This window comes from Podarcis bocagei, assembly GCF_964188305.1.
Source record: "Podarcis bocagei genome assembly, chromosome: 11".
In the NCBI taxonomy this organism is placed as follows: Eukaryota; Metazoa; Chordata; class Lepidosauria; order Squamata; family Lacertidae; genus Podarcis; species Podarcis bocagei.
The window spans coordinates 7,352,238-7,367,701 of NC_138136.1; the positions used below are offsets into that span (position 1 = coordinate 7,352,238).

The following is a 15,464-nucleotide window of genomic DNA, read 5'->3' on the forward strand; positions in this document are numbered from 1 at the left end:
CTTTCCCCCCACCGCAACCCCCCCCCCCCACACGCAGCCCGCTCCCTCCCTGCGGTGTCGGCCCACAGAAGCCGGGCAGGAGGGCGGCTGACCAGGCAGCGGCAGCAGCTCCCCCCGGGGGCTCCTAGGTAGGAGCGCGACGGGCACCTGGCTGAGGAGAACAGCGCGCTGGGGATGCGGCGCCCCGCTTATTATTCTCGGGGCAAACGACGCGCGCGCAGGGCGGGAAGCGGGAGGGGGGCGCGCGCGCAGGCGGGGGGGGGGCAGGCGAACCCTCGCGCGCCTTTGCCCGGCTGACCCTGACGGGGCGCTTCTCTCTCCCGTCCTTCTCTCTCCCTCTCAGCCTCAGCCGGTCTCCTCCTCTCGCCTCAGAGGACTTCTCCCCGGCCGACGGAGCGCAGGAGGCGCAGTCGCCGCCTAGGGGCCAGGCAAGAAGGCGGCGGCGGCGCTTCTGGTCTTCGCGCGGGAGCCTCGACGATGCCCGAGTGACTGGCGCTGGATTGACTGCGTTTTGCGGGCGGGAGGGCGAGCGCCAGGCCGGCAGCAGCAGCAGCAGCAGCAGCTTCTTCCTCGGCGTCGGCCGGCATGGGGGCCTGGCCCAGGACGTGGTGTTGGCGGCGGCGGCGGCACGGCTCCCCTCGGCCGGCGGCCCCCCGCTTCTGGAGCTTGTGGTGGCTGGTGCTGGGCGCCTGGCGGGGGCTGGTGGCCTCGGCTTGCCCCGCGTCGTGCACGTGCAGCGCCCAGCAGATCTGGTGCCTGGAGCCCGCCGGGAACCTCACGTCCTTCCCCGTGCTGGGCAAGAGGAGCGCGCCCGAGAAAGTCACCGACATGTGAGTGGTCCGGGGCGGCCGGGGGGCGGCGGGGAGGCTCCGATGCCTCTCCCGATGGAGAAACCGTTTCCTAATATCCTATCAGTATCACCATGTCACATAGATAGGTACATGCTTACATACACACGCGTGTATCTGGCGTGTGCGCAAACTAAAGAAGGCAATCCTTTCAGATTTCTGAATGACGCAGACAGGTAGCTTCCTAATTTTTATTTCCAATAACACCCACTTTTATATGCCGAATGGCCATTCGGACCTATTCTTTTGGTGTGTGTGTGTGTTCATGTGCATTCATCGCATTAAAGGCTCGTGATTCTTCCCTCTCTTTTAACAACACACACAATATCTCATAGCTGCAAACCTATAAATTGTTTAATTCGGACTAGGCATGTCTATTTTTATCTGCCACAGGTTTTTTATAGTCACCATTCCGGTGCTGTGACCGTATGCCAGTAGACCGCTTCTGTCCACCCTTAGAGAATGGAGTCACATAAAGACTAACCACTATGTTTGCCTCTATGCAGCGCCAGCGACAGTCTTTTGTAGCTAGTAGGCATGAGAAGGATGGACACCCTTGCGTTGTGAGCCGCTCATCTGAGCATGATAAGGGTTTTTTAAACCTCTTTTTGGCATCTCTTTCAGAAAATCTTTCTGCACTACCAAAACATTTCACTCCATTCCTGTGTATTGGAAAAAGGCATCCTAGCTGTAGGCAAATGGGCTGTTCCTAAGGAGATTCTGCGTTAAGGAAACTGTCTGAGACCTTTTGTAAAGGCTGTGTAAGACGAGATGGTCTCTGTATAGCAATGCACTTGCTCAAAAGGCAACTCACTGGAAGCCTAAAAGCCTTGGCTGATCTAATTTAGATTTGACTTTCCCTGAGATATAATTTGGAAAGCATTTAGCTTATAAATCTTAATTGCCCACAGTCCAATTTGCTGGGAATAAACTAGATGATAAAGCAATAAAGGACATGGATTGGTGTTCATTTTAGTACAAGGCTAGTATTCTGTTACAAACCTGCTGTCAGATTTTGCTGCGGAGAGAGGCAGGAGAACTTGAACATTCCTGCTTATTATTGGGTTTTCACAAGCTGTTAGTGTTCTAAAAATAAGAGGGAACAAGGGCATATAGGCTAGCTGTGTGTAGTAGGCAAAACCCAAAACACTGTTTGTATCATTTTCGTTCAGAGACAAGAAAAGCAGATGAGATTTATTTTCTCTTCTTAAACTTTACCCGTTTTCATGTTTCCTTAACAGTGTAGATGGTGTGTTTTGTTCTCACTTGCTGTTACATAGTCTTCCATATAAAGTATATGAAGAATTGTGTAACAGTAGTACTGTAAATAAAGAATTCCTTACTTTTCCTTCTTCTAGGATAGGTTCTTAGGTTCCCAAATTGTGGTGTGGGCCTCCCCTTTGGGGGCATAGGAGACTTTGCATGGAAGCCATGCCTATACCGATGAGTGACAGGAACGGTGGTCTCATCTCTCATACCACCAACCAAGAATTGGGTGGGTTGAATGCCCTGCAGCAGAGGACCATCAATGATAAATACTGGGTTTGTGGGGTAACTCCTGTTTGCCCAATTGAATGAGAGAAAGAAGCTTGAAAGGCTGCCGTGTTATTTCAACAATATTTCCTTGTATTTGATCAGAAATGTTCTCCTCTAGCACACAAGCTCATTTGTAGAACAGAGTTGGTACTGCATTAGTGACTTGGGGTGTCAGGAAGGTAAAGTAAGTTTCAGTCGGGGTGGAGGGCAAATTCAAAAAGTTTGGGAAATTCTGGATTACACCATTGTATTAACCTTACTATTACTATAGCAAATTGAGTCCCTCTTAAAAATTAGAGCTGCTGGATTATTTTAATTGGAAAGTACTTTGTTTAGCTTCTCTTTTAGAACACAATGCTGATTTATCAACCCAGGCTTCTTTCCCTCTGAAATAGGTAGCTGAGTATAGACTATATACTACAATAAGAGATAACTGTAAATCAAGAGATGCACAAGATTGCTAAAGACATTGTATTCACTCTTCCACATTGAGTGCATTGTTTATTTGCAGAATTTCAAGATACGTGGTTGTGTTCAAGAAGTATTTTTAAAGTTTTTCCTTTGCAATTTTTTTTTTTTAGCTGAAAAATCCATTACCTTCATTATCAATTTCGTAAAAATCCTTGTTCTGGGCAGCCTATATACAGTTCATTGTAGTTCTTCTGCAGCGTTTCCCAGTGCCTGGGTTTGGTAGAAAGTGATGGATTTGTTTTCTGTAACATTGTTCAAAGGGCTTATTTTTTTTGTAGATCTTTCTTTGACAATAATAAAAGCACATATTTCAGAAGGTGATAGTGACAGTTTGTTTTAATGGTTTTTCGTTCATCTTCAACTCAAGAAAGGTGACATTGATTTGGTACCCCATCCTTTCACTAGCATCATCAATCACGAAAAAATTATCCCCTTGTATTCTCTTCAACTATTTCTATTTAATCTAATTACCCTGAAAACATACAAGTTAGGTTCATTTCCTCCTTGCGTTTCTGAAGTTTGTTGGCAGTATTTGCCCCCCCCCAACCCCTGTTACCACCATTTGATTTTGATACCATCTACATCATGAATTGATCATAGAGGAATGGCTAATTTCCCAGGAGATCTAATTGTACAAATTTAAGATACAAAGCATTGAAATTGGCCTTGCCACTAAAGGATGAGCAGGTCAAAGTTGTTCATTATTACTCATTATTAAATGTGGGAATTATTTTAGGGTTTCTTTGTAATATTTATTGGCAACTGCACCATAAATAAACCAATTCTTTATATGCGGCTTCCAAAACTACACACAAACTACATACATAATTGAATGATTCCAGCCTGGTATGTCACCTGCTAGTTGATCAGGCATTGAATAATAGCTTTTTTCTGTTATATGTGCTGCATGTTATAATAGGTAGAGTTTTGCATGCTTTTCCCATATAAAAAAATGTGATGTTCCTAACTTGTGATTTTCTTTTTCTTTAAAAATATTGGGAGTGATTTTATTGCATGTGTTTCTCTATGATTGATAAATCTCAGCTAATTTAGGAGGCAAACATTTTTGTGGGTTTGTGGGGGACTTTAAGGCCTTGTTATTGGAGTCAGTGGAATTTTTCAGTAGAATAGTGGATACACTGTAAAATGGAGGGCTTGCACGGTTTCAACTTTCCCATGCTTTAGTATGGTACAACACAGGGAAGGCTGGAGGGTGGAGTAATTCGGTGGGTGGGAGGGTAAGATCAGCTCAGAATAGGTTGTAAATGTGAGGTTCTGATGTCCTACCTAGGTGAAAATGCTACATTCTTTTGGCTGCCAGACATTAAGATAAATTACTGTTTCCTCACAGAAGCTGACATAGAACTCACAGGGTGGAAATAGAGAATATCATTGGCTTTATGTATGTGGTTTGGGACTGGGCTGATTGAACCAGTTAGGGAGAAGAAGGAATTTTGCCTAAAGTGTTTTGCCTAGAATCTTTTAAAAAAATCTCTCTCAGTAGATTATTCACAAACTTGCTTGTCTTTTTAATGAATACAACAGACATGGTCTTATAAGCCTGTGCTTATAATGAGATTGTGTTTGATTCTGTTCCTTGGGGTCCTGGTGTGGGCTTGAAAAGCTTCTGCTACGTATACACACTTGCAATGGTTATTGCTCCGTAATGGGCAATAATCTACTTCTGACATGATTGCTGCAGGTTATTGGCTACACAAATATTCTGATCTTTGCAGTGAGACACTGTAGTAGGGAAATTAATGTAGGCCTTGCTTAGCTGTTGTTGTTACTAACAGTTGAGGAACAAATGTAAGGCATTTGTTAAGACAGAGAATTCAAAATCCGCATTAGAGGCATTTCGAAGTAGATTCCCCCCCCCCCACAGTGGAATTTCTAGAGTTAAAACATTAACAAGATGGCTAATGGGCTTCTTAGAGTTCTTGATTAATATTTTCTCTTGTGCTAAAATACTCAGTTGCAAAAATCAGGGTAATGTCAACAGCTTATCCTATCAAACTATTTCCTTATAGACTTCTGTATATTGTAGTAGCTAAGATTAGCAGTTCTTCTGTCAAGCTATTACTTCAGACAACCAACGTTTGAAATTAATTGTTCTATTTAAGAACGCATATAATGTGCCAACAAAAAACAGGCAGCTATTCAACTCCTCGCCATAGCATTGAAAAAGCAGATTGTGTATGTGTATATTATGTATATCTAAAAGCCACAGCGTGAATTTGTAATGTGCTTGTAATGTAAACCACTTCAGACCTGTTAATAAATGAGGCACATTGTGCAATTTAAATAATAAATTATTTAGCAAGGTTTGTAAGCTTGTGCAGAAAGGGGGGTGGGAGAGAGAGAGAGAGAGATGCTGTTTGCATTCCTGTGAAGCTTTGTCCTGTTAATTTCTTGGGTCTCTTCCATGTTTTGCTCATTATGCTCTTTGCGTAATACAATAAAAGCACCCTCGTTCTTTTGCCCATTTGTTTTTATTTAATGGCCACTGCCAACTTCTACAGAAAATTCTTCTGAGGTTGAATCTGTTTTCCTCTCTGGCGATTTGTGCACGTTGTGCACCTCCTCACCTTGTACCACTTGCGCCAGACGCTGTTTTCTCCTCTTCGTTTGGAGGCAGCAGAAACACAGGCGAGAGCCTGAGACTTCTAGCAGGTTGCAATTTGTCCCCAGTAAGTATTAGCTGAACAGACCCAGATAAATGTCTTGATGGAGATAGAACGGACACCAGGCTGCATGTTGTGGTCATATCTATACTGATACTTCAGGCCAGAGAAATTTGCAATGGAGGAAATCATGCAGGCATCTTCGTACTTTTATGTGTCTGGGAAATTATGTGATAGATTGCCTTGTAGTAACTTTTAAAGGGACAGTTCATTCATTTTTTTAAAATAGCCAAGCTGTCTTAAGGTAAGTAGAAAACATTTGCAGGGGCAGGGTTATCTAGGCAAGCTACTGGACATACAAGGTGGGGGGGGGGGCTGCAGGAATATGAAGGGCCAGCTCCGCCCCCTTGATGATGCTGTGCACGCCAGCAACTCTTTTCAGTGCAAAGTCAGGCAAGGGGGTCTCCTGAATCTCACAAAGGGTTTCCAATGGGGTTAGAAACCCTGATGGGCCATGTTTCCCATTACCTTATTGAAAACATTTCAGATGATGAAGGGGGCCCTCTTCAGACTCAAATCAAGTTACTGGTGCATGTTGTGCTGTCTAGGGGCAGACGACGTGTTTCACAGAAACACCTGAGGAGGTCTTCTAGCTTTTGCATTTTCACTATCGTGGTTGCCATGGCCTCCTGTTGACCTTTCAACCTGTTTTGACATGGGATTGATGATGCCCAATATTGCACTGGGAAAAGCTAAGCTCCAGAAGACAGGAAGCACAACACTTTTAATGGGGCATCTTGCAGGATTCATTTTGTAAGGTGTGAAACATAAAGGTAAAGGTACCCCTCACCATTAGGTCCAGTCACGGACAACTCTGGGGTTGCGGCGCTCATCACAGATAACTGTAAATAAACCGATATTGGTTCAATTTTTTTTATATTGTTGTATTGTTTGTTGTGATGACTTAGACTACTCACATAAGTAGTTGCTTATGGGACAAAGCACTGGTACTTCTGAGCAGCTCCTCTTCCTTTTTGCTCAAGAAAAAAGGTGTGAGTCAGATCTTTTCAAAAGACATCTATACTAGTACTCTCTAAAGCAGAGTTAAGACCATGGGTAGGCAAACTAAGGCCTGGGGCCCGGATCTGGCCCAATTGCCTTCTAAATCCAGCCTGCGGATGGTCCAGGAATCAGCGTGTTTTTACATGAGTAGAATGTGCCCTTTCATTTAAAATGTATCTCTGGGTTATTAGTGTGGCATAGGAATTCGTTCACCCCCCCCCCGCATATAGTCCAGCCCCCCACAAGGTCTGAGGGACAGTGGAGTGGCCCCCTGCTGAAAAAGTTTGCTGACCCCTGATCAAGACACTGTGAACCTTGATTTAGTGCTAAAGAAGCCCACCATCAATTTTCAGATAATTGTTAACCCAGAATAGCCTTATTCAACCAGAAAAAAAATCCAATGATTTTGATTGCACCAGCTTTCACATTGTATTGGTTCAGCCACACGTCACTGTATTTATCTATGGAACTTTAAAAATTGGACTCTAGTGATGCTTCTCACAATCACCATGGGAACCTCTTCCCTGTGGAGAGATCTCATGCCTTGTGGTAAGCACCTGAGGACCAGAAACACATGTGCAGAGCTAATTGTGTGGGTCCTTCTCAGAGGCGGATTTAAGGATGTGCGACTGAACTGGTCGCACTGGTGTGGAGCCTTGAGGGTGTTGCAGGAAGCACCACAACCAGTCCATTTTTCTGGGGGGAAGCAGGGGTACGCATAACCCTAAACATTTTGTGAATCTAGGTTTGGCCTCATTGAGGGGCAGTACTTCAATATGAGTAGGAAAATGAGGGGGGGGGGGAAAGCACCAGCCACAACTATAATGTAGAATGGAGGGTGAAAGGTAGGGGGCGCCAGATTTTGGAATTGCATATGGCGCTGCTGGAATTTGAGATCCCAAGGTCTGCCACTGCTTCCCACCCAGAGGAGTAGTGAGAAGAAGCTGTGCAGTTGTTACTGCTAAAACAGTAACATGGGCTCTCATTATGGGGCGGAAAGATCCTATGATACTCGATATGGATAGCACTGCAAACACAACTGTTGTGGGGTACTGTATAAAATGCATAATTCATCTAATAGTAGACTTGGGTAGTGTCCATAGAGCAGCAAGAGAGGGGTATTAGCATGAATCAGGGCACCTCAAGCATTGCAAAAGTATGAAATACCATAGAGGTGGCAATTCCTTTGAAGAAATGGAAGATATAGAAGCAAGATTAGTCGCACCAACAGGGTAAAGAACAGCTTCTATCCGTGGGCTTTTATGCTTCTGAATGAAAAGATAACAACCGGGCAACTGACTTTCGGGTTTGGTGGGTGTGCATCAGTAAACGAGGGGAATTAAGACTAAGAGAGCTGAGTGGGGGTGCTCGTGTAATCTCACTGTATACAAGTTGTACAAGTGATAATAAAGTATTTCGATTCCTCCCATCACCCGTGTTTCACCAGACCAGTGAAAACTGAGTACATACTTGGTACCCATGGAGCTTTGAGTGTCAGTTGGAAAATAAAAATAAAAGATGGGAGGGGCGGGGGGGGGAGGAAGATGCCTTCCTCATCACGCAGGGAGGACTCCAGTGGCGTAGCGTGGGGGGTGCAGGGGGGGCCGGCCGCACCGGGCGCAACATCTGGGGGTTAGGTTTAGGGGGCGCAAATCCACGGGTTAGGGGGCGCAAATCTACGGGTTAGGGGGCACAAATTACTTGCCTTGCCCCGGGTGCTGACAACCCATGCTACGCCACTGGAGGACTGGCTGACTGGAACTCTGAACAGGAGCGCTCTTGTTTGGAGGTGGGTATACAATGCAACATTACGTTGCGGATCCCGCTTGTTCAGTTTTGATAACAAACCAGGAATCTTTTCATGACTAAATTGCTTTGCCTCACTATTTTATCTGGGATTTCTTATTTGCTTAAGAGGATTTTCTTGTGGTGCTGCCATTTTAGTCAGTGTGTAATGGTTGGGGGAAAAAGGGCGATGTATCAGACTGTGTGGAATTTATGGATTAATTTATCAGAGTTGCCGAGGAAACCTTGCATAGTGTCTTGTAACAAAGAATGACTTCTTTTCAGCACATAAGAAAATGATCTATAAAACAACTTCAAATTTTTAGTATGATTCTTCTTTTTACCAAATTCTTCCAAGAGATTCTGGCTTGGAAAAACTCAAATGATGTGCTCAGTATGAATTCAGATAAACACTGCTGATATATTATTGGAATGATAACTTTGGTTTCAGTCAGAATCTTTCTTTTTTTAAAATTTAGAATTTTTAGCATGGAGTGGCAAGAACAGAGGGAAGCTTAAACTGAATTAAGATAAGATAGAGATGCTGGCGATTGCTCAGTCTTAGGAGGAGCAGCTCTGTGTGTTATCAAGGAGGTCACACTCCCCTTGAAGGACCATGTGTGCAGTGTGCTGTGTGTTTGGATTTTGGTTTGCTCTTGAGTTCAGGAACCTATTTTTCCTTGGCTGGGCTGCTCCGTCTGCTGTGTCTACTAGAAAAATTTAACCTCTGAATGGCTTGGGATCTGTATAGAGAGATTTCCACCTTCCACAAGTGTTTCCCTGCCTTCTTAAATTATTTGAGGTAATCTTTCTCCATTTACTTGCCGTGTTGGATGTTTAGACTGATGGTGAGATGGGCTAGAACCTTTTTGTTGTTGTTGTTGTTGTTCTAGTGCCACAGTTATAATCTCCTTCTTATGGTAAGCCGGGTAGTGTTCTTAGGGATTTTATGAAAAATTGTGACATTGTCTTTGGTTACAAGTCCTACAGTGTGTAAGCTGGTTTTAATTCTACTTGAAGATTGTACAGCTTTACAACTTGCAGTTTTGTTATTGTTCATAGAATTCGTAATGCCTGTAACCTGCCTGGAATTAATAAAGAAGCATGGGATATACTTTTGCAAATGAATTAGTTGTGTATAGTTTTGATATGGATCGTGGAATATGAAGGAAGTAGTCATTCAGGACAGAAAAAAATGGTCTTTTCACACTGATGACATGTTTAGAAATAGATCTCATTGATTGTGAGAATAGACTCTTACTATAATAAAGTAAGGGACACGGGTGGTGCTGTGGGTTAAACCACAGAGCCTAGGACTTGCTGATCAGAAGGTCAGCAGTTCGAATCCCCATGATGGGGTGAGCTCCCGTGGACCTAGCAGTTCGAAAGCACGTCAGAGTGCAAGTAGATAAATAGGTACCACTCCAGCTGGAAGGTAAACGGCATTTCCGTGCACTGCTCTGGTTCGCCAGAAGCAGCTTAGTCATGCTGGCCACATGACCCGGAAGCTGTACGCCGGCTCTTTTGGCCAGTAAAGCCAGATGAGCACCGCAACCCCAGAGTCGGTCACAACTGGACCTAATGGTCAGGGGTCCCTTTACCTATAATAAAGTAAGTGTTTTTGGGAGGTTTTTTTCCCCAGAAACTCTGTGTACTCTGTATCAGATAATGGAAAGTTTATGGAGCTCTATGCATGGGACCGGGGGTGGGGGTGGGGTAGGTGGCATAAGGTATATCACAGAAGGCAAAAAGGAGAACAAGCTCCTCTGCTCACTAATGCAAAACTCCTTATTGTAGGTTTAAGAGGAATCTGATCCCCATTTGAAAGAGGTCTTGCTGACTCCTGTAGCACTAGGGATTTGCAGAAGGGCAAGGAGGTCAAGCTGCGTAGCTCTGTATGTTTCTCACTTATCAATACCTACACAGGGTCCTGGCTTCTTCTTTTCCTTTTGCAGTTGAAGTCAATATTAATATCCCAAGCTTAGAATCAAGCCACAACTGAACGTACTTTAAGTGGCATTTAGTATTTGACATTCTTTGCTTTCTTTCAGGACTAGTCTGAGGAACATGAAGGCTCTATCAGAATTGGATTCCTGAGCCCAGCCCCCAACCCTGTTGCACACAGAACTATCTTGCATGGTACACAGAAAGAAAAGAAAGAGATGAAGGCAGGCTATCATGGTTGTCACATCCAACCATTGATAAGAATATAGCTGAGTCAATTCATTGGTCCATCTAGCTGGGCACTGTCTTGAGGGTAGCTCTTCGGGGTTTCAGGCAGGAATCTCTTCCAGCCCTACCTGGAGATAACTGGAGATTGAATCTGGGACCTCCTCATGCAAGGTAGATGCTCTACCACTAGACCCAGGCAATTTTTCAGTATTTCGTTCCGAATCGGTTATGAAGTCCACAGCACGATAATGGTTTCATAAAGCAGGTGATGATTATGAAAGTATCTGGGAAAGCAGCAGCCAGCCAGCAGCAGCAGAATCTTATCAGCCCTCACAATATACTTCTTTCAAATTTGAAGCCCCGACTCAGCAGTCTAGTAGCCAGTGGGACAGGCTGATAGATGTGGTTTACAGAGATCCTGGTCTGAGCTGGCTTGGGGCTTCTTGCTGGGAGCTCCCATTCCCCTTTGCCCCTCCCTTACCCCCCCCCCTGTGAAAAAAGAAACAGGTCTATGGAAATTTTATGGAAACCCCTGTTGAAGGTGAATTGCCCACCTGAGAGCTCCCAGTTAATTTGGAGTGGTGATAGCTGTATCCATTTAGCAGTGCCGTAAGCCAGCCTTCATTCCATGCCTTGAAACAGATAGTATTTGCACGCATGGTGCTAGACTATGTGATTCTCAGATATGGTAGGAGAAAGTTGTTTATTATGACAAGAGACCAGGGTTTTTTATGGGTTCATAAATATTGACCCGGTCTACTATTCAGATTCTGTTTCAGCTCACCACCAACGCCTGCCCCTCCCCTAATTATGTGGCATGTGCATTGATGGGGTGAAGAAGGATGGAATTTGGCTTATGTGCTGGTGTTTCCTGGCTGCTCTCCCAAGTTCTCTGCATTTGTCAGAGGACTTGGGGAGAGGCAGGACCCTGCATCTTTGCTCCTCTGTCTTCAAAGTTTCCTCCATTAATCTAACACAGGCATAGGCAAACTCAGCCCTCCAGATGTTTTGGGACTACAACTCCCATCATCCTTGACCACTGGTCCTGTTATCTGGGGATGATGGGAGTTGTAGTCCCAAAACATCTGGAGGGCTGAGTTTGCCTATGCCTGATCTAACAGAACTCACTGCACAGCAGTGATGGTTCCACTTGTATCAATCTGTTTTCGTGCTTGTTATCAAATAGCAACCTACACACCCCGCCTTGAATATCTCTGTGATGGGGCAGCATGTTCTTCATTACATCCCACTGGGATGTGCATCTTGCCCCTAAGTGTTGCCACTGGGGCATTAGTAGGATTTATGGCAGTTTTATGGCCTCTTAACTCTTCATTCCTCCTTCCACTCTCTCTAACGGTTGGTGTGAAGTCAGCAGTTGCTGTGTGAAGTGGAGGATACCATAGGGTAAAATCAGGCATCCTGGGCAAATCGCCAGCAGGCATTGGAAATCAACCAAATGAACACGTGGGAGGAGCAAGGGTGGATGGGACATGAGCTAGGTAATTGATCCTTGTGATTGGCAGTCACACTTAGGAATGGATGGATCAGTTTGTTTCCAATGTGTATCACTTTTATATATGTTCATTCAAAAGTCTATTCCAGATCATTTCTGCATTAACTTGTACATTTTTAAAAACAAGAATGTGTAAGCAACTTTGTATTTAAATCTTTAAATGCTATTTTGAATGTCTTTCATCGTGAAAAAAGCAGTTATAAATGTGTTTTCTAAATGTAAATATTTTTGTTAAAGTATGCATTTTATGTGCATTTGGGTATATTTTTTGGAGCTGGGAACTGCATTGCACACTTGGAGAAGTGGGAAATCTGAAGGATAACTATGTTCTGTTTTGAACATTAGTCCAGGAGATGCAGATCAGGCTGATTTGCAATAACTGAATTCCTCAGGCTAAATTCTCAGGCTAATGTGTGCCTGTATCTCGCTCTCCCTGTCCTATTCCTAGTTTCCCAGACAAAGCAGGGGAGTGGTCAGCTAAACCAGCAAGAACTGAAGTCCTATGAGAACCAGAGACCTGGCAAGGGAGCTGTCCAGCAGTGCCAGCAAGGTCAAATTTCAAGTGCTGATTAGCAAGGGGGAGCCAAAGAGACAGCTAGGATTAGGCGATGGTCCATAGGATTATTGTACAACAGATTCCAAGCAGCAGCTGAGGGTTTTTGTAGTCAGTGTGGACTTCAGAGTGACCCTGCCCTTGACCATTGCTTAACAATTAAACTACTTCTTATCCCACCCTTCCTCCCAAGGGTCTCAGGGCAGCACACATGGTTCTCCAGCTCCTGGCTTTATCTTCCTCAATCTTAGGTTGAGATTGAGAGGCAGTGAGTTGCTCAAAGTCACCAACTAAGGCTAAGCTTTGTGTCTGGGCAGAAATGTGAACCCATTTGCCTCTGACAGTGAAGACAGAACATTGTGGCTAGTAGCCACTGATAGCTTTTATTCTCTGTGAAATTGTCTAATCCTCTTTTAAAGCCATCAAAGTTGGAGGGAATGCCACAGTTTAACTATGCATTGTATGATTCCTTTTGTTCCTTCTGAATCTCTCAACATTTTAGCTTCATTTGCTGTCCCTGTGTTCTAGTATTATGAAAAAGAAAGAAAAACTTTTCTCTATTCACTTTTCGCACACCATGTATAATTTTAAACACCTCTATCATGTTCTCTTACAGTACTTGCTTGTTCTCTGAACTTAAAAGCCCCAAATGCTGTAATATTTCCTTACAGGGGAGTTGTTCCAATGCCTTGGTCATTTTGGTTGCCCTTTTCCAACTCGAAAATATCTTTTGAAGTAAGGTGATCAGAATATTATTATTGCTGCTACTATTATTAACCTCTCAGTGGCTTTGGACACCATCAACCATGGTATCCTTCAGGAGCAGCTGTCCGAGTTATGGGTGGGTGACACCATTTGCTCTTCAGCCTTGTGGAGACTTCATTGTGGGGTTCCTCAGGGTTCAGTTTTATCTCTCATGCTGTTTAACATCTACATGAAATCATTGAATGGGGTCATCTGGATTTATGGAGTGCATTGTCAGCCTGGCACCTTCGTTATATGTATTTAGATGCCAAGCAAAAACATCCCTCTTTTCCCAGACCTTTGGCTAATTAAGCAATGTGTGGCCTTTTAAAATGTGTTGTTATTTTGTTTGTTATTATGTTATGAATTTTATGTTCTTATAACTGTTCTGTGATCTTCGGGTGAAGGGCGGTAGGGCTTGCCGATCAGAAGGTCGGCGATTCGAATCCCCGCGGCGGGGTGATCTCCCGTTGCTCGGTCCCTGCTCCTGCCAACCTAGCAGTACGAAAGCACGTCAAAGTGCAAGTAGATAAATAGGAACCGCTCCGGCGGGAAGGTAAATGGCGTTTCTGTGCACTGCTCTGTTTCGCCAGAAGTGGCTTAGTCATGCTGGCCACATGACCCGGAAGCTGTCTGCGGACAAACACCGGCTCCCTCAGCTAGTACAGCAAGATGAGCGCCGCAACCCCAGAGTCATTCGCAACTGGACTTAATGATCAAGGGTCCCTTTACCTTTACTAATAACTGTAGACAATATTCCAAGAGCAGTCACATCATAGATTTGTATGGTTTTATTGACAGCTTTATTTTCATCCCCTTTCTTAACGATCCCTGTAATGCCATTCACCATTTTAACAGACCTACACAGCTCCACGCTGCATCAACATCTTCGCTAAGCTATTTGCTAGGACCTCAAGGTCTCATTTCTGGTCAGTCACTGGCCAGTGCAAAAACTCCACCAGTGTATACACAAAATTAGGATTTCTTGCCCCACTTGATGCACTAACTGAAGCTGATGATAGATGCTTTTCATCAGAGAAGCCACCTGGGCCCCTATGGACAAAGAGAGTTCTAACAGTAACCCTGAACTGCATACCTGTTTCTTCAGTGGGAGTGCAACCCCATTTAAAACAGGCAGGCTCCCCAGTTCTCATCCCTGGGAACCACTTAGAAGAAGAAGAAGTGTTTGGATTTGATATCCCGCTTTATCACTACCCTAAGGAGTCTTAAAGCAGCTAACATTCTCCTTTCCCTTCCTCCCCCCACAACGAACACTCTGTGAGGTGAGTGGGGCTGAGAGACTTCAAAGAAGTGTGACTGGCCCAAGGTCACCCAGCAGCTGCATGTGGAGGAGCAGGGAAGCGAACCTGATTCACTAGATTACAAGACTACCGCTCTTAACCACTACACCACACTGGCTCTGTCTTCGTAGGATTCAGCATCTGTCTACTGACCCTCATTCACAGTGCCCTAGAAGAGTTGCTCATGGAACCAGATTTCCTCTTACAAATCCCAGTACTACCTCCCATGCTGTTTCAGAGGGTCACAGACCCTCCAGGGCAGCTTTTCAGGAGACACATAGAAAGGGAAAAGTTCAAAAATTGCCCCCCTTTTCCATGGAGGGCATCCCATCAGTGACACTCGCCACATGGGAAATCTGGATCCAACCTTGATATATAGTCTGCCTTGTTTCAAGAAGAGGGTTTGTTACATTTTCTCCTTTTCCCTAACGACCAGCACAAATACAGTTGAAGTGAAAGTTAGCTGAATCCCAGGAACATGGCTGTTCACTAAGAAATGTTTGTTCATTAACCTTCAAAATGCTTTTCCCCAACACAATGAAATAAAGCTCAACAGATAACCGAGGAGTGTTTTGTCAGGGAGGGCGAGAATGGGAGGTGGGTGGAAAGTGTGTATTTGTAAATATGTTTTCCATAAAGGGGATTTATGGCAGTAGAGCTTGAGCTAAATTGCAGTATTATTTCTTTTTACCTATGTAGTTGATGCTAGTGTGTGGCGGGTTTTTGAGTGTGCTCTGAATTGTGTGGGGCAACTTCAGTGTTGCTTGTAGAAGACATGAACATCAAAAGGCTTAAGTAGACATATTTTGGTTATCAAACTGTTTTGAAGCATTGGAAAAGACTATAAACATGCCA

General features: G+C 44.3%; 1 protein-coding gene across 8 annotated transcripts in view; it reads left to right on the top strand.

Annotated features, from left to right (window-relative positions):
* Positions 1-491: 491 nt before the first annotated feature.
* The window catches only part of NTRK2 (neurotrophic receptor tyrosine kinase 2), a 170,175-nt gene continuing 155,202 nt past the window's right edge, over positions 492-15,464 (top strand). For 4 of the 8 annotated variants that reach the window (XM_081213621.1, XM_081213623.1, XM_081213622.1 and 1 more), the window contains exon 1: positions 492-830. In XM_081213621.1, the coding sequence (XP_081069747.1) occupies positions 586-830 (245 nt within the window). In that variant the 5' untranslated portion in view covers positions 492-585. The remainder of the gene's footprint in view (positions 831-15,464) is intronic. The other 4 variants (XM_081213627.1, XM_081213628.1, XM_081213625.1 and 1 more) reach the window with 2 other exon arrangements.